This window comes from Colias eurytheme, chromosome 25 (assembly GCF_061535395.1).
Source record: "Colias eurytheme isolate Ceu_HAF_F1 chromosome 25, ilColEury1 Martin Lab GWU primary, whole genome shotgun sequence".
Taxonomy (NCBI): domain Eukaryota; kingdom Metazoa; phylum Arthropoda; class Insecta; order Lepidoptera; family Pieridae; genus Colias; species Colias eurytheme.
This window is the reverse complement of record NC_143004.1, coordinates 6,554,726-6,579,310: the sequence shown is the minus strand read 5'-3', so window position 1 is coordinate 6,579,310 and position 24,585 is coordinate 6,554,726. Positions and strand designations below refer to the sequence as shown.

Below are 24,585 nucleotides of genomic sequence, written 5' to 3'. Positions count from 1 at the left end.
AAATTATGAAACAGTTTAAATATTTTTTTATTTATAAAAATTCTATTAAATTCAAAACAATTTAATAAAAACAGCATGCAATGATCAATAGTACAATCAAATATGTATTCTAGTAAATAAAAAATGTCATATTTTTACGCATTTTTGTATTTTAATGATACCTCTACTTCCAGGCTGTATGACTATATGTATGTTATCTATTAAATAATTAAAAATGTTGAATTTTTAGGTGTTACGAAAGGTTACGAAACTCAAATTTTTCTATTCAAACTCAAACTCAAACATTTATTAATTCAATTAGACTTATTATACATATTTTTAACAATTACCACCGATTCGGAAAGCAGTATCGGAGAAGAACCGGCAAGAAACTATTTTTTTATTATTTTCATGCAAGAATGATATTTAATAAAATATAGGTAAAACCACAAAACATACGGCTTTTAATAAATATATAATTTCACTCTTCTCGTTCAGTGGAACGGAAATCCTACATTTTATTACGTCGAAAACATATTTTTTGAGTTTTTGTTGTTATAACTTATAACTGTACTTGCGTCAAAACTATGAAATCGTTAATTATTATTAGCTGTTTTTCACATATTTGTCGCAAACAGATACTTATTTATTCACATAAAATATAAATTATTATATCACCCATTTTTAAATGAAATTATTTGCAGTAAAATTTGCAGCATAAAAATTCACTAATATATTTACGAAAAAGTTCCTTGTTTCCACAAAACTTTAAAAATATTGAATATCATAGTTACATCATATGAATTTAAATAAAAGCACTAATAATAAAAACTACGCTATACGCAACAGGTTTCGCGGGTTGTTGAACTGTGACAAGTTGCAGTCATTATGGAAATAAGTCATTTAGCGAAATAACTGGGCCATTAAGGCGGGACGTTTGTTATGTGAACTTGCATACAAAGAGTTTATATTTCTTAGCTTTTGCAGTATAAATGGCTGCTGCAATAACATTTTCATTATTCTTCATACGAAGGAATAAAATAGACGTTTTTTGTTAACATATTGTATAAAGTTATTCATTCAAATTCAAATTCAAATTATATTTATTTGCAATAATGTAGTTATAAATTATAACATAATAATAAACAGACAAAAATCTTATTATTAGATCTTATGCATAGTTTGTTGATAAAATGATAAATTTATTTTATTCACTTTAACTTATAGGTAAATTAATTATTGGAGTGTCGTTAAAAAGAACTTAAAATTGAGAAACGGTACCGGTTCAGTTTGATACTAAATAAGTATAACTTTTGAATTCAATATACATATTTTTCCGAAAATTTTCAACCGTCTTTTTGGGTTTGCTACCTCAGAACTTTCCACTGGGTGTACCGATTTTGATGATTCTTTTTTGATTTGAAAGCACTCGGTTTGTCCCATTTAAATTATCCTGTGAAAATTTGATGGCGGTTTAATTTGTTAAATAATAATAAATAACTCTTTTTCAGGACACCTGTATACTCCGGCCGCCATAATCTCTTGACACATTGCATTAGCACATTTGAGGAGACGTAATATAAAACCGGAAATTTATTAAGTGATAACTACCAAGAAACCGTTTTAATTTCATCTGTCAACAAGCTGAAAGCACGAAATATCTTACTTAATCAAGTGTATGAAATCTTATTGCTTTTGTGTTTCACTATTATTTTTTATGGATGCGGGTAAAACCGCGGGGCACAGCTAGTAAGAAAATTATTCTTTAAGAATAATTATTATTGGTTATTACATACTTATCTAAGAAATATTCTTTAAGTATATTGGTTATTACTTATATATACTTTTCACGATCGTTGTACTTAACGAAAAGATAGCGTTCCTAAATCGTCTAGAAATATTATTTATACTAATTGTTCATACACACCCTGTATAACAATCAAAACAGATGCTGCGTGTTTGTAAATAATAACCGTATTTCGTAAACCAATCAATGAACATCAAACGTTGTTCAATCACGCAAGTTCGCTACTGGTCTCACTTGATGAGACACCTATGGAGAAAACTATACCTCTTCGGTCTTGGATATATCGCCTGATATCTCAAAGACGATCTTAGCTAGAAGTAGTGAAATGTTTTTGTAAAAACGTAATAATATCACATTCTTGTTATTGTGAATATACGATTTGTACGCCCTCTATTTGTTTTATTTTAAAACACTTTAAGGAGCATTTTTTGGGAATTATACATACTATGTTAAAGTTTGGCTAGGTATGTCTGTTGTGAAAAACTAATTTAATGTTGTTTTTTTAACTCTGTTATTACTTATTATAAAATAAACTGTACCAATTTACATTGTATTTATGCTATGTCATGTGGTAAAACACTTTTTTTGTCATGTTTATTTTTTATGTAAAATAAAATATGATGAACATACTTTGACTCTTCTCATTTCTGTCCCTCATAAATCTATAAATTATAGAGCAAAACAAAATTACAAAAGCACTACAAAATTACAATTAAACATCACCTTAAATACCCAAATTACAACTCAAATATAAGCCCACATCTCCCTATCCATACTAATATTATAAATGCGAAAGTAACTCTGTCTGTCTGTCTGTTACTCAATCACGCCTTAACTACTGAACCAATTTGCATGAAATTTGGTATAGAGATATTTTGATACCCGAGAAAGGACATAGGATAGGTTTTATCCCGGAAATCCCACGGGAACGGGAACTATGCGGGTTTTTCTTTCTTCTGCGCGGGCGCGGGTGGAAAGCTAGTATTCTATACTTCAAGAATTAACCCTTAAATGCAATCGCATTCTAAACATGCGTCATTCTAAACCTGCCAAATTGTACAAGCCAGCTATACCAGTTCGAGAGACTACAATAAAGTTATGAAACCGCCGAATGCCTAACAATGTTCAGGACAGGTCTATTTATTGCGTCTAGAAGGTACATGCTATTATATAAATAGTTTATTGATATCGCAAATGCACAATGGAAATAGAGGTAAAGTTATGTTTGTCTTGTTGGAGTTCGAGTATAGACTGGTTGTTTTCCGCAATGCTGTGCCGAAGGTATATCCTATACGTTTAAGCTTCTTTTTTTTTGAAATGTTCAAACATTTAAAGATAAGATTGTTAACGAAATAATAAACCTTTATAGGTAATTTTTTTTTATGTGTTATCATATTTTTTAAAGAAAATATGATAACACATAAAAATATCCTGAAAATACAATTATTCTACTGCGTTTTAATTTTTATTTTTATTAAATTAGAAACCATACTTTAAACTTTGATAATTGCATTTAAAATTGCACTCTTTGCACTGTGACATAAGGATTTATCAGTAACAAAGTAAAACCCATTGAAGTAGAGAGATCACCTATTTAGTTACACATTCCATTCAACAAACTAAAAAATGTGCTTCATTAGTGCTTCCATCAAATGGCATAAATAAAAAAGTGTAATTATTAATCAATTAATTTCCCACGCCATAATGATTCTAAACCAGTGAAGCAACAAAATCGTGACATAACATTGCATGTCTGAGACGTGTTTCATTTCCTTTAACTCGGGTTTATTTGGTGATTCTAGTTTCTTACGAGGATCCAGTATTGTGGTGTTAAACGTTATGCGAAAATATGTGAATACTTTTTGTTTTAGGATGAAAAAAAAGTTTAATTGTTCCGTCAGGTTTTTTAGGGTTAAATAATCAAGTGTCATGTAGGTAAAGCTAGCCATTATACTCAATTATAATAATATTATGTACATTGTATGTTTTAAATAATAATTCGAATCACTTGAAGCAGGTAGGTAATGAAACAAACACCTATTTTCGGATTTGGCATTAATTTATTATTTTTCTTCAATTTCGAACTAAGAGTATAAAATTGGTAAAACTATCAAACTAAAATATAGTAGAGTTTTTCATATCGTAGGTACTTAATTTTGTATCTCAGCAAGCAGAATTTCCATAAAATATGTAGTTTTATTTTTATTGAAATTGCACATATAACACATAATTATATTATCGTATTTTAGTCCGGGATTTACTCTTTTGATTATATACCTAGATCGTTATTTCTGAACGATTATTTGAAAGTTATTTATTTGCATTGTAGTTTTGCTAACGATTACGTTTTTATGTAATTGTACATTATATCATCGTGAATCGATTATTTATTCAGTTTAAAATAAATTGTATCAATTTTATCCTACTTGAAAATGCGAAAGTTTGTGAGTATTCTATATGTACGTATGGATGTTTGTTACTCTTTCACGCAAATACTAACTAAACCGATTACAATGATATTAGGCTCACACATAGAGGGTATAACTTGGATTAACACATAGGATAGGTTTTATCCCGAAAATCCCACGGGAACGGGAACTGTGCGGGTTTTACTAGATGGTTGTCATTATTGAATACAATTTCTGAGCTTATCTTGCTTAAGTACAATATACGTCAATAAAAGGTGAAAAATCTGGTTATCAAGATTTATATAAAAAGTTGTACATTGAGTTACATTACATAAAATGTTTAGTTCTGTAAAAAAACTCGAATAGACATGCTTAACTAAGTACAGTGATATAATTGTTTTAAAACAAAAGATCGATTGTTTCCTAAGTTCACAAAAAGCGAATTCTGTATTTATATTGTCGGAAAAATATACTTTGGTGTGAATGTAACAGATAATTAATTTATGTTTAAATTTGTTTAAAAAAAATATTGAGCAAAATTTCGTTAGAAGAGCGGGAAATATATATTACAAAGGGAAAAAACAGAACTATCTACAATTTATTTAAACAGTGGCATTTCTTTTTTACTTTTAATTGAAGATCTTCCTTTTTTTCTCTTCGACATAAATTATAACATTATAAATATATTACGAATGTGCTACAAAAATAAAAGTATTTTGAAAAAGTGGTTTACAGTTATTTATATATATTTATATGTACGGCTACATTATGTAGGTCTAACTAGACTGAAGCCCGTATATAATGTAAATTATAGTAGAATTAACTATCTCTAATTGTATACATTTTATACGGGACTGCCTTTTATTACTTTTTTACATACTAACGTACATAAAAAGCGAAGTATTTTATTTTGTATTTTATTAAATATATCACTACTTATGGCTTTTAAAAACTAAAGTAACAGGATTTTAATTTTGCGTGTTTTATGAGAAGAACCTTACACAAGTCCATTTTTCGGCCAACTTTATATTAAAAGTGCCAAATGTAGAGAAATGTTAAATAAATTAAAATAAGAGAGTTTTTGTAGTATAATACAATAATAATTTATTGCACAAAACACAAATTGGCAAATAACATAATAATTAAATTTTATTAATACTTAAACTAGAGCATTCCCACCAAAGCAGCATCTTTTTTAACATGCAACATTTTAACTACAAAATTAGGTATTCTTACCTATGTATTTTTTACTGCATAATATTAATGATACTATGACCTAAGAGTCTAAGACCTAAACAAAAAGGAGTTATTCGTTAATTTTCTCAGGTAGGAATCGAATATACGACCTTCACTGTCCAGAGTCCAGAGTCTCTATAATTACTCCTGCCGTTTCGATTCCAATGAAAAAAAGCGGTTTTTTAAAAACCAGTATAAGATGAACCCGATGTCGTATGGTAGAGAGTTTATGATAGAGCTCTAATAAAAATGTTATTTTGATGGAATAAATTATTCTTACTTCAGTAATATTCTAGGCTAATTAAGCTAAATCGAGTTCAGTAAATAATGTTATCTTAAACTTAATTCAAAGAAACAGGCGAAGTAGAATAAACTCAAAATTACCATTTCGAAATTGAAAACTCTCTCTTTTTACTTTTATCCAGGTATAATTTGGTTATATTAATATTTTTTCTCTATATTTTATACAATACCTATACACAAAAATATTAATATTTTCGTCTCTATCATAAAACATCTCTACCTAGAGATCAGAAAAACGCTTGAAATTCCTAGAATTAGATACCTACTGATTTTAGGAATTAAAGAAGCTTTTTTTATCTTTGCTAATTTATTTAACGGAAAGATTAAATAAAATATTTATGGTACCATAACAGCTAGCCACAGCAGCTAGGATTATATAATAATAAATATTATCTTATATATAAAATTCTCGTGTCACAATGTTAGTCTGCATACTCCTCCGAAACGGGTGGACCGATTCTCATGAAATTTTCTGTGCATATCGGATAAGTCTGAGAATCGGCCAACATCTATTTTTCATATGTACCACGGGCGAAGCCGGGGTGGACCGCTAGTTACTCTATATATCTATTTCCTTTGAGACCTCAGACCTTATAAAAATTATGTCATACAAATACCATTGCTAATAAAGGTGACTCTACCTCGCATTAAGTGAGTTTATAAGAAGATTATTTCTATGTTTTACTTCAGATTTGTATGTATTACACATTTATTTAAGCATGTATGTAGTCATGTAATCACATTTGCAAATAATAATCTAAAAAAACAGACTTTCTTGTGTAATTTCGATAGATTTCTCTGTATTTTATGGTCCAACCCAAATTTGGTAGAGCAAAAGCTCAAATTGGTTGAACAAAACTAAAGAAATATCTTTACATAAGAATACATAAGTCCGTTGTCGCAAATTGTTGGTAAGAATGCCTAGGTTAATGTTGGCCCGCTCTACGTTCACATTTCCACAGCCGCAAGGCATACCATCGAAACTACAAGGTCGAAGAGATTCGGCTCGCCCTAATAACTGTTCCTACGAAATTCACACAAAAAACACTGTAAATAACCTTATAATTACACAATCACACACTAACAAAATACGGATAGCAAAAGTCAAAGTGAAACCTTTCAAAAAGTACTATTCGAAGCCTCTATATAAATAGGGCTTCACGCCTCGCTCGAGTCGACACTTACCAATGAAAAATAAATCCACACCTAAACATCCATTATCACATTGACAAAATAAACTTTTTATCACGTCAATTGTTTAATCACAATTTAGGAACACACGTCTGCGTTTTATTCGACACACTGGACGCGACGTCCACACCCCTCGACGTCTAGCGCATAACTGAGGTCTGGCTTGAATTTCTTGAGTGTCAGAAACTTGCACGGTGGGTTGCGCTCGCGCACCCAACGGATGGTCCGGTTTCAACTTCGCCTTTTGTCATAGGAATGACTTGGTTTACGAAAATTATGTAAGAAAAAAACACTTGTGTTATTGCGAATTCCTCGGTTGTATAATAATAAAAACAGCTTTATAAAAAGGTTTGTTGAACTGACTGTTTTATGATCTAGAAACTTATGATAATATTATCCCTAACAATACAATTACATTCAAAGTAAAACACCTAAACCTATTCTTAGCAAAGCCAGCGTGTACCTATGTATATCTTTGTCTAAGAATGTTTATCATAAAGCATAAAATATAATACTAAATCAATGTAGAGCCATGGCTAAATTATTTGTTTATTAAATATCTCTACAATTTGTATTTGTACGAAAAGTAATATCAATTTATTACTTGAACTAACTACATCCTTGGCGTTGACCGAGCAATAACCGGCTAAAAAGTAGAGTACTGTTTCGTATGTTTATCAGGAGCATTATATATTATACCAATTGACTTAGGTATAACTAACAGAATGAAAGATTTTATTGTAATAATTCATCTTCAATATTATGTTATTTACAATTGAATAAATATTATGAGAGATAGAGTGGGTATATCATTTTAATCACAATTGGGCATATTATAATTAAGGAGAGTGGAATGTAAATTACGTTTGATATACATACTGATAAAATATAATAATATAAGAACATAAATATTAAACAGTTATTAAAATAAAGTTGTATTCCAACACGCACGATAGTATAATAAATAAAATAAATAAAATAAAAATAAAAAATAAAAATTAAAGTATAATAAAGTATAATAACCCAAGAGTATTGATTGGCTGAAAAGAGTAGAGATACTCGCATCTCTATATTGTATTAAAGAACCAGCTAACTGTTTTTAAATATTTGGTTATTAAAAAAAACACTATGTCCTTTTAAAATATTATAGAGTAGGTACTTAGGAAATATTCATACTCAGTTATTACTTATTTGCAATGAAAAGTGTTATAAGGAAGAAATTAACGCATAAACTCGCGTGCAAGAGCTAGCTATAAATACACAACTGTATGACAGTTAACTAATATTCAAATGAATCGCAGAATACATAAATAGCTGAATTGACGAAGCATTTTAATTGCAAATAATAAATTTCTTTTTAATTTGAACTCTTTATCCGATACCATCCGCTTACGTCACAAGTTATACAACGCCAGTTAGTTAAGTAATATTAGAACATATTTGGTTGTAATTAATTTAAATTAAATCAGACGTTTCGTTGGATAAGGTGTATCAGATAGCGGACTACCAAATACGTTGATTTTTATTGTTATTGTCCTTTTAGGGGCTTATCTAAATATATGAAAGAGCATCGTGGTTTCAGTTGTATATTCGAGACTGTTGTAATGTATTTGGATAAATATTGAATTTTTCCACAAAAAAATTTAGCTTAAATTTTCGTATACTCAGTATGTAATACATAATACATTTATTTCTAGATAGGTCGAAGTCAAGCATTTTGAACAATTTAACGAATAAAGAAGGGGTCGCCTGGAAGAGATCACTCTGAAGTGATAAGGCCGCCCCATTTTACATATTAAAGCTGTATGAAATTGTTATTTACTTGTCCATTTTATAAAAATATGTATAATAAAGTGTTAAATAAATATAAATAAAGAAATTGCTTTGAATTAAATCAAAAATAATTCATTTGGAAATGCAAATTTCATTCATAAATATTTAATATGTACCTAAGTTCTCGAAGCTAAAGTTCGTGGAAGTTGATTTTGGTAGTTTTATTAGTATGTAATAAATAGTACTACCTATGTAGAGTCTGGACTCTATCTACTGATAAAAGTTATAATTACATTATAACCTATCAATAACTCGTTTATAAATCATTTAATACGAACCTAACATATTTGTATTTATATTTAGCTTTTAGCAAATAGAGACCAATCCTGATATCAGTATTTACGTAATACATGAAGCAGAAAATTTGAAACTAGAGGCGGTCAGATAAGATTGAACTTGTCCAAATCGGAGCACATTTTTATGAGCCTTTTTTTTTAACGTTGGGAAATGCATTTACGCATCCCCCTCTGCAGTTTTTCTGCGTGAGGGGGTATGTGGGACTCGCGAGAAGCCATACCCACTAAAACCCAACGGTGGCCTGCGTTCACCTTCGGCAGCAGGGGTTAACAGCCAGGCCTTATACCCCCACATTTTTTTTATGAGCCTAGGTTACGTAGTAACTTTTATATAGGCTAACGAGAAGTCGAGCCAGTAAAATAAAGGATCAATTTGTTATAAGACCCTACACATACATACTACCAGCTGAAATGCTGAAAAAACTATGTGATGATTTTGATATGCGACGCTTTACGCTTTTGGCTGTAAATTGTAATACACTACTATAAGATGTCGCTCAATTTAATATATTACATATTATTATAATATTTTATGGAACTTTCTAGACGTCAGTTTCACATCAATGTATCGCACTAAACCGCGGGCTGCGGTAAATGATTATAATGTTATTTGTAACTAACTTTCTCTGGTTTTCTTTCCGTTCTTATGGTGATAAGCTCTTTATTATTATACTTTAGTAAGAAAATAAGAAAAACTAGTTGACATGGCTAATGATAAGCAACAGTCGGTATCAAACACAGAAAATGAGCATGACTCTTTCTGTCTCAACTTTGTATATTGTGCATCTGTTTTGTATGAACGTTTTTTGTGTTTTTTTTTTTGCTTAGATGATATATTATTATGTTTTTTATTTTTCTATATCTCTTTCTTCTATAGTCTATAGTTAGGTACTTCAAGCTTAATTCCAAATCTACGTAACATCTCTACCGTCTTAGAGCGTATACGCACTATGCGGGTAGCCGCATTGCGGCTACCGCAGACCGCACAGTGCGCATAGAAATGAATATTACGTACATAATTGTGCTTGCGGTCAGCCGGACGGCTACCCGCAATGCGGCTACCCTACGGCATAGTGCGTATACGCTCTTATGGGCAAAAGTTGTATCACAGATAATACTATACCCAGTTGTAGTAGATTTATTAAGTTTTTGTTTCCTTTTACTTATTTTAAACCAAATCACATACTTTCCCTACAAAAGAGATTAAGAGATATGATGTTGAAGAGCGATCAAAAATAATATTATGTATTTACTTTATCACCAGCCTTTTTACCTTTCTAATAAAAGCGCCACCTATTGATATGTGTATGCACTAATAATAATACTATACTAGCGTTTAGCTACTATTATATTGTATTCTGTGACTATATATATCACATACATATAGACTCGTTTACTAGCAACGTCTCTAGATGGCGCTTTGTTAAAATTTCTAAACTTTAAAGAATTCATGAAGATTATTCGAATATTGTATTAATCCATACTAATATTATAATTAATGTGAAAGTAACTCTGTCTGTCTGTATGTTGCTCAATCAAGCCTAAACTACTGAACCAATTTGCATGAAATTTGGTATGGAGATATTTTGATACCCGAGAAAGGACATAGGCTACCTTTTATTGCGAAATATGTAGGTACCACGGGTGAAGCCGGGGCGGACCACTAGTCAGAAATAAAACACAAAAATACTGTCTAATACATTTATTTATAAACAACTGAACACAGTTCACATCGATCTAAACTTTAAACACCTACATACACATCCAATTATTTTTAACATTTATAATGATTTAACATGGTATTTACAATGAGTACATTAACAACATGGTACATTTTTACTCGCCGGGAGCGTATATTTTTATAAACATTCTAATATACAGTTATTTATATTATTTATCGTAATAAAGCGCATCCATACATTTCCGGCAATTAAAATATTTTAAGCGTATAACATTCAACATTTATATAAGCTTATAGATAAAGCAAAATAGTCAAATACAACAAAACAAATTGATTTAACTAAATGTAAATAGAAAAGTATTTTAAAATATGTAACGTACATTTTCAACCATACTATATTAATTCATTCTAATTTCTAAGTTGGTACATTAGACGATATATTATTTAGGTAACAAAATGTAATAAATAATTAAATAAAAATAAAAACAATTTAAAGCCTACAAAAGAGCCTTTTGTCTACTACCTTCATAAGAAGATACTACATTCCATAACAATTCTATACTGAGCATCTAATACCCTATAACTCCCCTATAAAAACTTATAATTTGGCGCTAAAAATTCAACACAGCTTATAGCAAAACTTATATTCTTCATAGATATATATCTGAGATATAGAGATATAGATCTGTTAAACAACGGGTACAGACAATAAATACAGACTATACAAAATTATTGTTTACTGTCACAGACCTGCCAGTCATATAATTTGAACAACTACTAGCGGTACATGAGCGGTACACAGTAAATATTAAGCAATATCTTATAATATTATTATCTAATATTTATAGACTGCAATGGTTAAATACAACACGAAATTTCTAGAATAAATAAATAAAATAAATATTTCAGGACAATTTTCACACACGGCACGATCTGATCCCATACTAAGCTTTTCGCTTGTGTTATGGAAACCAGATGGCTGATAAACATACATATATATAATTTTAAATAAATACTTATATAGATAATTAACACCCAGACACAGAGCAAACATCTATGTTCATCACACAAATATTTACCCCGGGTGGGAATCGAACCCACGACCTCTGACTTGGAAGGCAGGGCCACTACCAACCAAGCCAACCGGTCAGTCAAACAGAAAGTACAAAAAGAATGTATATATATTATACACTTTTGATTTTTGGAAAAAATAATAACAATTCTTTAGGTACCTCTTACCATACTATTCATATGAACATAATAATAGTAATAATACAATATATTTTATTTTGGAAGAGAAAGAACTCTTCAAAAATAAAAAATCTGTTCGAAGTACAGGAGCTGATTTTCAAGATCTTTTACTTGTGTGATTTTTCTTCGAAGTTGTAAACATCCTTATCACCTAAATATATGAAAATGTTATTGTTTTTACTTAACATTGCAGTCTATAATATTAATTCTTAAAATATAAACTACTTACCAGCTACTAATACTGATTGTCGTTAAAATACTTATAACTAACGTACTAATACTGATACAAACAGCTCCACGAATACTATCCGTACAAAAAATACTTCCTATAGGAATGCTAATGCGTTTTTCAGAGGTATGAACGTTGCTTTATCTACATAAGCGTTTATATAAATATACATACATACATACATAATGTTAAGCCTAATTACTCTACAAAGATTCTATAACTTTCTACAAATATTATAAATATATTGAGATTCTGTGTTACATAAACACACAACAGTTTTTTTCTTAACACACAAACTTACAAGTTAAAATCCGCGCCAATAAATAATGCATTGACGAAAAAGGTATACCTAGGCTGTGTCAATTTATAATGATGTTGATGTTGAATACTGAAAAATAATCTTTATGAGTACTCACTTTGACTTAGTCAGTTAAATCTATAGGCCCGCCACTTATCAACCCACCTTATAAATAACTATAAATTAATACGACGAATACTATTATATTATAATTTTTATAAAGTTCTATTTTATACATATAAAATAAATTGTCGTGCGATAGGTCAACGCTTTGGTTTTCCAATATAATACGTAAAATATTAAAGCTCAATTAAAATAAAACACAAAATGATCTACCAGGTCACCATCAATCACATTCATCACCCATCGATGATAATAAATATATTATATACCCCAAAAGCGAAAATAACTACTACATACATAATGCGACCATTATCTCCATTTCTGTCACACCATAAATTCTACCTGATTCTCATGGCTGTATTGTATTGTTAAGTACGCAAAATACGTAAAAAAGCTGTCTGTCACATATTTAAAATATTAAGTATAGGCCTTATAAGACTTTAAACATAAAGCCAATGTTTCCAAGTGAACCGAGATACTGGAGCTCCACTTCTGATGGCTTCGTGTTCAGATTCTGGTGATATGCAGCAGGCTATACGCTGAGGATTTATATAAAAATTGTGTTATTTAATATTAAATATATCAGGTCCAGTTCCATGCATATATTTTTTGACTGTGAAGCAAGAGAATTATACGGTAACATGACGTCGTTGATGGTAACGAATAACGATTCTTATGTACCGTTGTCACTTAAATTATTTTTTCATTCTGTTCAATAAATTGTATCTTCGTATAGCTAACATAATTAAAGAAAAATAAAGCAACACTAAATTGAATTTCCTCTAATAATATCAACACGAAAATTTCAAGTGAAAATAAATTTTATAAATCACAATTTATGTTCCACGCAAATGTACCTAAAATCTTTACACATACATCATACACAAAATATCATTATCACAATAATAACTAACCTGCCGACAAGTTCCCGGCGTAGTGGCTAGTTTAAATATGGCGACCAATGGTATCATCAATATAGAAGAGCAGGCGAGTCCCCAGCCCAGTACTTCGGCCCACGCGGGGTACTTGTAGTGCTGGTATTGAAGCGGCTGCTGGTATAGCAGACCGAATACCACCACACCCTGTGGTGTGAGAACAGAGTGTGAAGAGACATGCAGGGAGAAGATATATCTACACTTATACAGGGTGTAATCGTTAAGTGTGCACAGGCAATTATTCAATCAATTTAAAGTTTTTTGATATCTGCAATAGTTACGGAATAATCGCCTGTGCCACACTTAACGATTACACCCTGTATATCAGTGAAGATATATGGAAGAAAATGAAGAATAAACGGATTGGATACGGCAAAAAGGAATAAAAAAGGAGTTGTGACTTAACAGAATGTGAAAATATATGGAGGTAGAACGATTTTTAAGGAAAGAAGACCTAAGGTCGCAAAAGGAAAATAGAATGAAAACAAAATAAGGTGCAAGACAAGAAGTCGTTGAAAACTAAAGCAGTATCATCTGCATAGAGGAACACGTAAGTTATGTGTAGTGCTGGTATTGAAGCGGCTGCTGGTATAGCAGACCGAACACCACTACACCCTGGTGATAGGGAAGTTAGAAGTAATTCTTAGGGAAGAAGTCAGAAAAGTGGAGGAAGAAAGGTAAAAATAATCTACAAAGGAGTTGTGATCGAGTAATTGTGCAAATATATGAGGGAGAAATCAATTTTTATTGAAGAAGATAGTAGAAAGGGTTAGGAAAGGAAAATAGGATGAAAACGAAAGATGCAAGACCAGAAGTATAAATAAAAAGGTATCTGAATAGAAGAGCACGCGGGCACGTGTAGTAATGATACACGAGCGGCTGCTGTAACAGCAAACCGAAAACCACCGCATCCTGGTGATAGCGAAGTTGGCAGTAATTCTCAGGGAGAAGTCAGAAAAGTAGCTGAATAAACAAAAACGGATGAAAACAGAAGAAGGTACAAGAAAAAAAGAAGTAGAGAACATTTGCGTATGGAACCCTTGACTTAAAAACGTACAGTTAATGTAAATGTCTAACGTACAGTTAATGTAATGAAATGTCTAGTATTTCCTATCTTTCTATATGGTGCGGAAACCTGGTCGCTCAAAATGCAGAATCGCCGAAAAATTGATGCGCTGGAGATGTGGTGTTGGAGACGGATGTTGAAAATACCGTGGACGTCGTTCCGAACCAACGTCTCCATACTCAAGGAAATTAACATCGAAAATAGGCTTTCGTCGATTGTGCAGATGTGAATTTTGAAGTTCTTTGGCCACATCACCAGAAATAAGGATTCCTTGGAGAGACTTGTGGTGCAGGGACAAATTGAAGGCAAAAGATCGCGAGGCCGCTCACCTACACGTTGGACCGACCTTATCGGTAAAACGACCCAGTCCAGCCTTGTAGAATGTGCTCGCAATGCTACCGATCGTGAGAAATGGAGACGTATTGTTGGACAGGGAGTGAACAAAGAAGTGACCACATCTAACAGGAATAGAGCACCATCACCATAACCACGACCACTCTGTCAAGAGTGCACGACTAAGAAGAAGAAGAATGTAAATGTAAAAATGTAAAGTTTGTGATTAATAAATTTGATTTGATTTTATTGTCATTGTCATACTAGGAACACTTACAATAATAAACACGGGGCTCACAAACTTCCAGCATATTCTCCAATATATACCAGGCCGGAAACCGAGCATTTCTTCCACGTCATCGGAGAACCTTTTCAGACCTAGAATTATTATTTTAAATAATGAGATATTGAATGAAAACACTATATAAGTAAATTAGAACACTTTTATTTACCATAGAACCAGGAAACAGCAAGAGCTTCGAACAAAGCAGAGCAGAGAAGAGAAATTCCCGCCGCATATGTATCCAGCAAGTGGAACATATAGATACCACCCTGAAAAGTAAGATACGAATCATTTTATTGTAAAGTTTTCTTCTTTGAGGGTTTTTTTTTACGAGCGACTATTCTTGTGCTAAACTAGTGCTATTAATAGGTAGTAAAAATATGTAATTTCGTTAATATCATGAAAGTGACTGTTGGGATCAATAATTACAAAATTTTAGAAGGGTTTCAAAACATCGTGTTACGTGTTGGTCCACAGACTAATATTTTATTATAAATATTTTTTGAATAACACTTTACAACAGACTCGTTACTTTATGTGTGTGCGCTTTCTGCAGCAGCTCCGTGATCACGCACTCTAGCCCGCCCATCTGTGTGTATATTGTGTTGTGTGTGTTGTGTATGTGTGTGTGTTGACTTCAGCAGCTCCGTGATCACGCACTGTACGTGATTTGTAGCCCGCCCATCTATGTGTCTGTGTGTGTGCTGTGTGGTTAAGTGTGATGTGTGTGTGTGCGTTCACTCCAGCAGCTCCTTGTTCATGCACTCCAGTCACCCGTCTATGTATGAAGTGTGTAGTGTGTGTGTGTGTGTACACTGACCGGGGTCACGTTGACACACGCCACACAGAAGGACGCGCACACGACGAGCAGCGTGAAGTGCTCGCGGCGCAGCCAGGCGCGCCCGCCGCCCGCGCGCGCCGCGTCCAGCAGACCCGTGATCACACATTCTAGACCTCCCATCTAAAAATTTATTACGGCCATTTTACTCATTAGGCTAAGTACTTTCGATATCAGTTTAAAGTTTTTTCATATCTTAACGATTACACCCTGTATACATAAAGGTTAGGTTTAGAGACATTTATTTTAAAGAATTTTACAATTCCCTTATTCTAACGTTTATAAATGTGTACACCTTGACAAAATAAGTAAAAAAAAATTGCGGGTGAGTGGAGTATGTGTTCGTAAGGAATGTTAATACGGATATAAAACAACTAAATGTGACATCGATTTCATGAACTAAAATAAATATTAATCGTAGTTAAATTTAATAAATATTAATCATAATCATAATCATTTATTCACCAGAAAAATACGGAATTGAGTACACAGTAGTCAGTACCATTATCTTAATTAATTAAAACAATCAGAATACAAGAACTTTATAAATATACAGGGTGTCCCAAAAAGTAGTGATGAACGGAAGCAGGGAGGTAGAGGACCTAGAGGGCTATCCGAATCACCCCCATGTATGTTATGCGATTTTTCGTATTTTCGGAGTTATGACGTTTTTTTCAATTTTTCACCTATCCCCGAGTACCATGATATTTTCACTCATGGTGACGTCAATTATTGCGGAAGATGCTTGATTTTTTTTTGTGTGCTAAGCTGAAAGATAGGTCTATTCAGTATGGTAAAATTTACTATCGTTAGATCTTTGAATGGAATAAAAAAAAAGAATTAAATGCCAAGTAAGATAAAATTACCTAGTATGTCCACCACTTCAAGGGCCCGTAAAAAAATAAAATCACATAAAAAAAGTTTTCCGTTTGGCTTTTAAAAACTTGCTCTATCTATCAGGTAGCTACCCTGAAAATTTCATTTTATTATTCAGAAAGCTTCAATCGAAAAATTGAAATCTAAATGTGGTAAGTGTAAAAATTGAATTAACATGATGATTAATAAAACCAAATTAAAACCAATAACAAGGTGTTTAATTACCAGAAATTTTTTAATGACCCCGCTGTTGCTCAGTGCAAGTGCGACATCACCGTAAAAAGTTGTCTTTTAAATGTCTGAATGCCCTTTTATCATTTTTAATGGTTTCTTCTGCTACTATGAATTTCCGGGTTATTTCGTCCAAATTGTGGCAGTCTCTCGTCTTTGTAGTATCCCCACGGAAAAAAATCAATAAGGTTTATGTCCGGGGACCGTGGAGGCCAGGCTAAATGGCAAAGATGCCCTGAAAGATAGATTGGTCGTTGCAGCCTGCGCTTGCGCCGGTGACGCCTGCCTTAAAGCCTGGTCCCTCGACCTAAATACCATTGATTTGTTTCAATGGAGATACTAAAAAGACCTCGGCTACTTGAGAGAATGCCACAATTTGGACGAAATAACCCGGAAATTCATAGTAGCAGAAGAAACCATTAAAAATGGTAAAAGGGCATTCAGACATTTAAAAGACAACTTTTTACGGTGATGTCGCACTTGCATTGAGCAACAGCGGGGTTATTTTAAAAATTTCTCGTAATTAAACACCTATTTATTGGTTTTAATTTGGTTTTAATGATCATCATGTTATGTTTTTGATGAACCCACACGAATAACACCTACTTCTGCAACTTGTATTGATAATATATACTGTGAGTACTGTGATTGCAAATGTTTAGAAAAATATATTCTCAACACGCTAACTTCGGATCACTGTGGCCAGAAAGTAGTTTTTGAATGGGATTGCATACCTACAATTAAAAGAATTAATGTTAGGCCTATAACTAGGAAAGGCATTCATACATTCAGAAATAATATTGATAATAAACTGCCTGACCTGAATGATCAATCCTTTCATAAAAATCCTTGTGAAATGTTTACAAATCTTTTTAAGTTCATTCATAGTGAATATGAAAAAATATTTAAAAATACCAAGGATTTACCATTCAGCCAATGGGCAACTCCTAGTATACACAGATGCAGGAACGTTCTTTACGAGTTATATGGTATGAAACAATATAACAAAGACTTGTCATTTCTTAGTCATGTTAGAAATTATTCAAAAACATTTAAAAAAGTTTGTCTCACTGCCAAGAGTTTGTATGTCAGAGATAAAATACGCAACTCTGACAATAAAGTTAAAACGGTTTGGACAATTATTAATGGTGAATTGGGCAAAAGCCAATCGAATGATAGTACCATAAAACTTGTCAATTCTGGTAGGGTCATTGACAAAAGTGCTGATGTTGCGCTTGCTTTTGAAGATTTCTTTAGTAATATCCCTGCTAGTATAACTAAGAATTTAAATTCGTCTTCAGCGCTTGCAGAGTCTTTATTGAGGGATCATGTTGCTGAGTGTAACAAATTATTTGAATTGCGACACGTGACTGCTGATGAAATTGTTAAAACTTTTAAAACATTAAATTTAAAAAAAACATGTGATCTCTGGGGTATGTCTGTAAATTTAGTAAATAATATCATAGAAAACATTGCCAATCAACTGGCGTTTATATTTAATCAGTGTTGTGACTGTGGTATATTCCCTGATTTACTAAAATTTAGCAAAGTTATTCCTTTATTTAAAAGTGGTGACCAAGAAGACAGTAATAACTATAGGCCAATTTCCATATTACCAACTTTGAGCAAAGTCTTCGAGAAACTAATTTTAAACCAATTAAGTAGTCATTTTGCATCAAATGGTTTACTGCACGCCAAACAGTATGGTTTCACAAAGGGGCGCTCTACCACTGATGCCGGAATAGCTCTTTTGTCACATATATACAAAGCATGGGAAAATTCAAAGAATGCTTTGGGGATATTCTGTGACCTTTCTAAGGCTTTTGACTGTGTAGAACATTCCACTCTATTACGGAAACTAAATTTTTATGGTATCAAAGGTTTAGCTCAGGATCTCATAGCTTCATATCTTCAGAACAGGGTACAAACCGTTGTCGTTAATGGAGAGAAATCTCGCGGTGCGCCGATTAACATAGGTGTTCCGCAGGGATCTATCTTAGGACCGTTTTTGTTCTTAGTGTATATTAATGACCTACCTTATTATTTGGAGGATATGTGTGAAATAGTACTGTTTGCAGATGACACCTCATTAATTTTTAATGTGGATAGACATGACACAAATGTTGACGAAGTAAACTCTGCTCTTTTACGCATATCCAATTGGTTTAATACTAATAATTTACTATTAAATACAAAAAAAACAAATTGTGTAGAATTTATCCTCCCAAATGTAAAAAAGGTGAAAAGGAATATTATTTTAAACGGGGAGGTATTATACCCTGTGGAATCGACTGTTTTTCTTGGTTTGACATTAGATGAGAAGCTTCAATGGGGGGCCCATGTTACCACCACCGCTGCTAAGCTCAGCTCAGCTGCATATGCAGTTAGAAGAATAAGGCATCTCACCGATGAAGAAACGGCTAGATTGGTTTACTTTAGCTACTTTCATAGCATAATGTCCTATGGAATTCTGCTATGGGGCAGGGCTGCAGATATAGAAACTATATTTATATTACAGAAAAGAGCCATACGCTCTATATATAATTTGCGTGCTCGAGACTCACTAAGAGATCTCTTTAAGAATACTGGTATCCTTACTGTACCGTCGCAGTATATATTTAATAATATTTTATATGTACACAATAACGCTTACTTACACACAAAAGTCGGAGATAGACATTGTTATGACACAAGAAACAGAAATAAAATTGAAATGCCATTTTTCCGGCTAGCTAAAGTTAAAAATTCATTTATGGGTCAAGGTATACGCTTTTACAACAGAATTCCTCATAATATTAAAGAGTTTAGTTGTTCTAAATTTAAAACTTATATAAAAAATGTACTAGTTCAGAGAGCCTATTACAGTATTAAGGAATATATGGACGATAAAAACCCATGGAGGGTTGTCGCGTAAAAACCACAGGACAGTTCTTTGGCATATTATGTTAATATAATTATTATGATGTTACATATGTAATTTGTAAAATTGTAAAACTGATATGATTAAAAAGAGCAACTATGGAGTTTCTTGCCGATTCTTCTCCGTAGATACTGCTTTCCGAATCGGTGGTAAATGTTAAAAATATGTACCTAATGACGTTTCAAAAGTGCTTCTAGAAGAAGTCTAATTGAATAAATAAATGTTTGAGTTTTGAGTTTGAGTTTGTTAATAAAATTTTTGCACTTACCACATTTAGATTTCAATTTTTCGATTGAAGCCTTATGAATAATAAAATGAAATTTTTAGGGTAGCTACCTGATAGATAGAGCAAGTTTTTAAAAGCCAAATGGAAAACTTTTTTTATATGATTTTATTTTTTTATGGGCCCTTGAAGTTGTGAACATACTGGGTAATTTTATCTTTCTTGACATTTAATTCTTTTTTTTTATTCCATTCGAAGATCTAACGATAGTAAATGTTACCATACTGAATTGGCCTATCTTTCAGCTAAGCACACAAAAAAAATCAAGCATCTAGCGCAATAATTCACGTCACCATAAATAAAAATCTCATCGTACTCAGCGATAGATGAAAAATTGAAAAAAATGTCATAACTCCGAAAATACGAAAAATCGCATAACATACATGGGGGTGATTCGGATAGCCCTCTAGGTCCTCTACCTCCCAGCTACCGTTCATCACTACTTTTTGGGACACCCTGTATAAACACGTACAGTATGTTTTATTTATAGCTTCCAATATGGTAATAACTAGCTGTGCTGCCCGTCCGATTAGGGACCTTCTTGCCTCCTCCACTCAAGCGACAGCTCAAGTCGAGGTTCGTGGTCCCCGTCAAGGGGGGACGCCCTTGTGCATGTCGCTACCAGGGTGAACCTTCAGTTCACCCCCGCGTCCGCGTTAAAATGTAGAAGCCCTTCTGGCTAACATTGACAGACACCACACAAAAAAAAAATAGCTGTACTGTTTTACCCGCAGTACTCCACTCCTGTTGGTCTTAGCGTGATGATATAATTATAGCCTATAGCCTTCCTCGATAGCTGGGCTATCTAACACGAGAAAAGTTTCACCAATCGCGTTTTTAAAATAAAGAATTCTTATATCAAAGTATTATTTCCCTTAATTGTAAGGTGGTAGCTCTTACAGATTAGAGATAAATAACGATTTAAAACTACAAAATTGCATATTATTTACTCTTATATCCCCTATCGTAAAGCGTTAGCGTATCAAAGATTTTTATTGAACAATAAAATACACGTGAGACTTTTTCGTTTGGTTAAAAATTGAAATAACAACATGGTTGATTTATTTTTTCAGCTTCCCATGTATTATATTATTAGCCAGAGAATAATAAAAAGCCTTTATGCCATCAGCCGATGATTACAAATCTTATGATTACTTGAGCTTCAATTTCATTTTACTAACTGCTGCCTTTTTTGCACACAAATACCCAAAATATGAAAAAAGACAGAATTTTTTTTGTTCAAAACACTAAAATTATCTCACCCCAGAATCCAAACCAAGCATGATGAGCATAAAGAAGAACAGCATCGACCAAAAACTAGCTCCTGGTAATGTTGCCACAGCTTCTGGATACACTTGGAACACTAGACCAGGACCTGGTAGTAACAATTAGTAAGAGAACAATTTTCTATTTATATGTCATACTAGCTTTCCGCCCGCGGCTTCGTCCGCTTTGTCTAAAACATAATAAATTATATACTAAAACCTTCCTCTTGAATCACTCTATCTATTAAAAAAACCGCATCAAAATCCGTTGCGTAGTTTTAAAGATTTAAGCATACATAGGGACATAGGGACAGAGAAAGCGACTTTGTTTTATACTATGTAGTGATAGTGATGACTTCTAAACAAATGATTTTATATTGCACTGCAGAGTTTATAATATTTAAAAGTTCAGTGATTTTAAAATTCCATATATTCATACAGAATTTTAAAATTTTATTACTATTTGTTACTTTTAGGTGGTGATAATATGGATGAAGATTATTATGGAAAAGTTTAGGTATTTTTCTTATAACCAAATCTGTACAAAGAAGAATACAGTCGAAGAAAAATAAAAGAATACAACAAGTTATACATATCTAATTCGAATAATAACCATTGCTGTATAATACCATAAAACCACAGACATATATTAATGCATAAAACGGACATAAACATAAATCAATATATTAATAGAACTGGAACCAAAAAAGCTTAGATGCAAACATATAAAGATTTAAAAACCATACTAAAAGAATTCAGAACTGAAACCAAGAACAGTTAGACAGATATAGAATTATAAAATATCAAGATTTAAAACTAGACTAAAATAATTCATACCTTCAGTAGCCACAGAAGAAATAGGAACGCCTTGCTTATGAGACATGAAGCCTAAATACGTGAAGATCACAAAACCGGAGAAAAAAGACGTGAAACAATTGACCAGTGTTGTTATGAGACAGTCCCTGGAAATTAACACGAATTTAAATAAAATATGAAATAAATAAATAAATAAAACCCACATTTTTAATATTGGGAGTCAAACCCATATTCTATAGTACAATAATAAGGATATTAGCAACCACTGCAACAACAGGTGATAAATGAAAATTATTATTTACCTGTAGCAGTTATTATGAAAGGTGTTATAACTCGCATAAGATAGATGCACTCCAAACCCGGCGCCCACTGAATAGAAGATTTGTACCGCAGCATCTACCCATACCTGAAATTAATGTTTTTCATTATTTAATTATATTTTATCTGGAAAACTTAACAATGATTGTGATGGTTCTGATGGTAATTATAATAATGATTTTAAGTCAGAGTTCGATGATAGTTATTTGAATGTTGGTAGTAGCAAAGAATAGATCATGTCAAACGACAAGAAAATTATTATGATGAATAGAAGATGGGCAATATAATGACAATGTTAAATTGATTAACAATATTGATAACTAGGTTTCCACCCGCGGCTTCGCCCGCGCAGTCAAAGAAAAACCCGCATAGTTTCCGTTCCCGTGGGATTTCCATGATAAAACCTATCCTATGTCCCGGGGTAAAAAGTAGTCTATACGTCCTTTCTCGGGTATCAAAATATCTCTATACCAAATTTCATGCAAACTGGTTCAGTAGTTAAGGCGTGATTGAGTAACAGACAGAAAGACAGACAGAGTTACTTTCGCATTTATAATATTAGTATGGATGAACAAAAGAATGTATGATATTAAAAATGGTGAAGATAATCATCATTTGGGTAACGACAATGACGATGGAGATTGTGAAGATATTGAGAGTACTTTCCATTATAATTTCAATGATGATTTAAGTTGATGATAGTTATATAATATTGATGGAAAGTAATGCAATATGTGCAACTAATAACGATACAGTTCAGGAGGTTAAAGTTGAGAAATTTGATTATAACAATGGTGATACTGATAGTCATAATAATATTATTGACTAGCTTAACGCCCGCGGCTTCGCCCGCTTTGTCTAAAACCTAATTAATTATATACTAAAACTTTCCTCTTGAATCACTCTATCTATTAAAAAAAACCGCATCAAAAACCATTGCGTAGTTTTAAAGATTCAAGCATACAACGGGACATATAGGGACAAAGAAAGCGACTTTGTTTTAAACTATGTAGTGATTACAATAACTATGTAAAAAGATTACGACCATCTTGAAAAATATAAAAATGATGATGAAATCACTCACTTGCGTATCCTTAAGCCTAGTGAGTTCTGGATGCAAATAGTACGCGATACCACGAGCAGCTCCCGGTAGTAATAAACCTCTAGCCAATAAAATTGATAGCACTACGTATGGCATTGTTGCTGTCATCCATACCACTTTACCTGGAATTTTTAATTCTATTGCTTAATTATTGAATTAAACTGAATAAAATGGGCAAATCCTTAGTAATTGAAAATAAAGATACTATTTTCGACAGTACTACCTTGGATATAGATCGATATCGAAATTTAACGGAAATAGGTAAAATTTTAAAGTTAACGAAAATTTAGTTACTTCAGAATTCAGATATAAGTGAAGCAGTTTCAATAAGTTTGCTTTTTATAATTTATTTAATCGGAATGTTGTAAGCATTGACCTTAACATAATTCGATCAATCCTAAAGAGAATATTTTCTTATAATCTTACCCGAACTTTTAACTCCTTTGAAAAGCGACAAATACAGTGTGATATAAACAATTCCCAAACATATCGTCAGCTGCCATTTTGGAAAACCCAAATCGTTTAGTCCTTCCGAATTCTGCATTTCGAGTACTGCACGGCTGAAATTTTAATAATTGTTGGATAAGACAAAGCAGATGCATAACTATTTTAAATCAGATAAACATTTCTAGATAATCATTTGAATTTGTCTACGGAGTAAGAAAACCTCTAGATATTAGTTCA

At 32.3% G+C, this 24,585-nt stretch overlaps 2 protein-coding genes across 2 annotated transcripts in view; both read right to left on the bottom strand.

Annotated features, from left to right (window-relative positions):
• Positions 1-7,090, bottom strand: part of LOC149897717 (uncharacterized) — an 87,234-nt gene extending 80,144 nt beyond the window's left edge. Inside the window, exon 1 of the mRNA XM_090116152.1 lies at positions 6,919-7,090. The gene's annotated coding sequence lies outside the window, so the exon portion shown is untranslated. The remainder of the gene's footprint in view (positions 1-6,918) is intronic.
• A 5,985-nt stretch (positions 7,091-13,075) lies between these two features.
• LOC149897716 (sodium-dependent noradrenaline transporter-like) overlaps positions 13,076-24,585 on the bottom strand; it is a 53,268-nt gene continuing 41,758 nt past the window's right edge. Inside the window, exons 12-21 of the mRNA XM_090116003.1 lie at positions 24,328-24,461; positions 23,884-24,023; positions 22,784-22,887; positions 22,503-22,627; positions 21,663-21,775; positions 16,073-16,213; positions 15,422-15,521; positions 15,247-15,347; positions 13,550-13,717; positions 13,076-13,174 (exon numbers count right to left, since the gene is read on the bottom strand). Of these exons, the coding sequence (XP_089972129.1) occupies positions 13,076-13,174; positions 13,550-13,717; positions 15,247-15,347; positions 15,422-15,521; positions 16,073-16,213; positions 21,663-21,775; positions 22,503-22,627; positions 22,784-22,887; positions 23,884-24,023; positions 24,328-24,461 (1,225 nt within the window). The remainder of the gene's footprint in view (positions 13,175-13,549; positions 13,718-15,246; positions 15,348-15,421; positions 15,522-16,072; positions 16,214-21,662; positions 21,776-22,502; positions 22,628-22,783; positions 22,888-23,883; positions 24,024-24,327; positions 24,462-24,585) is intronic.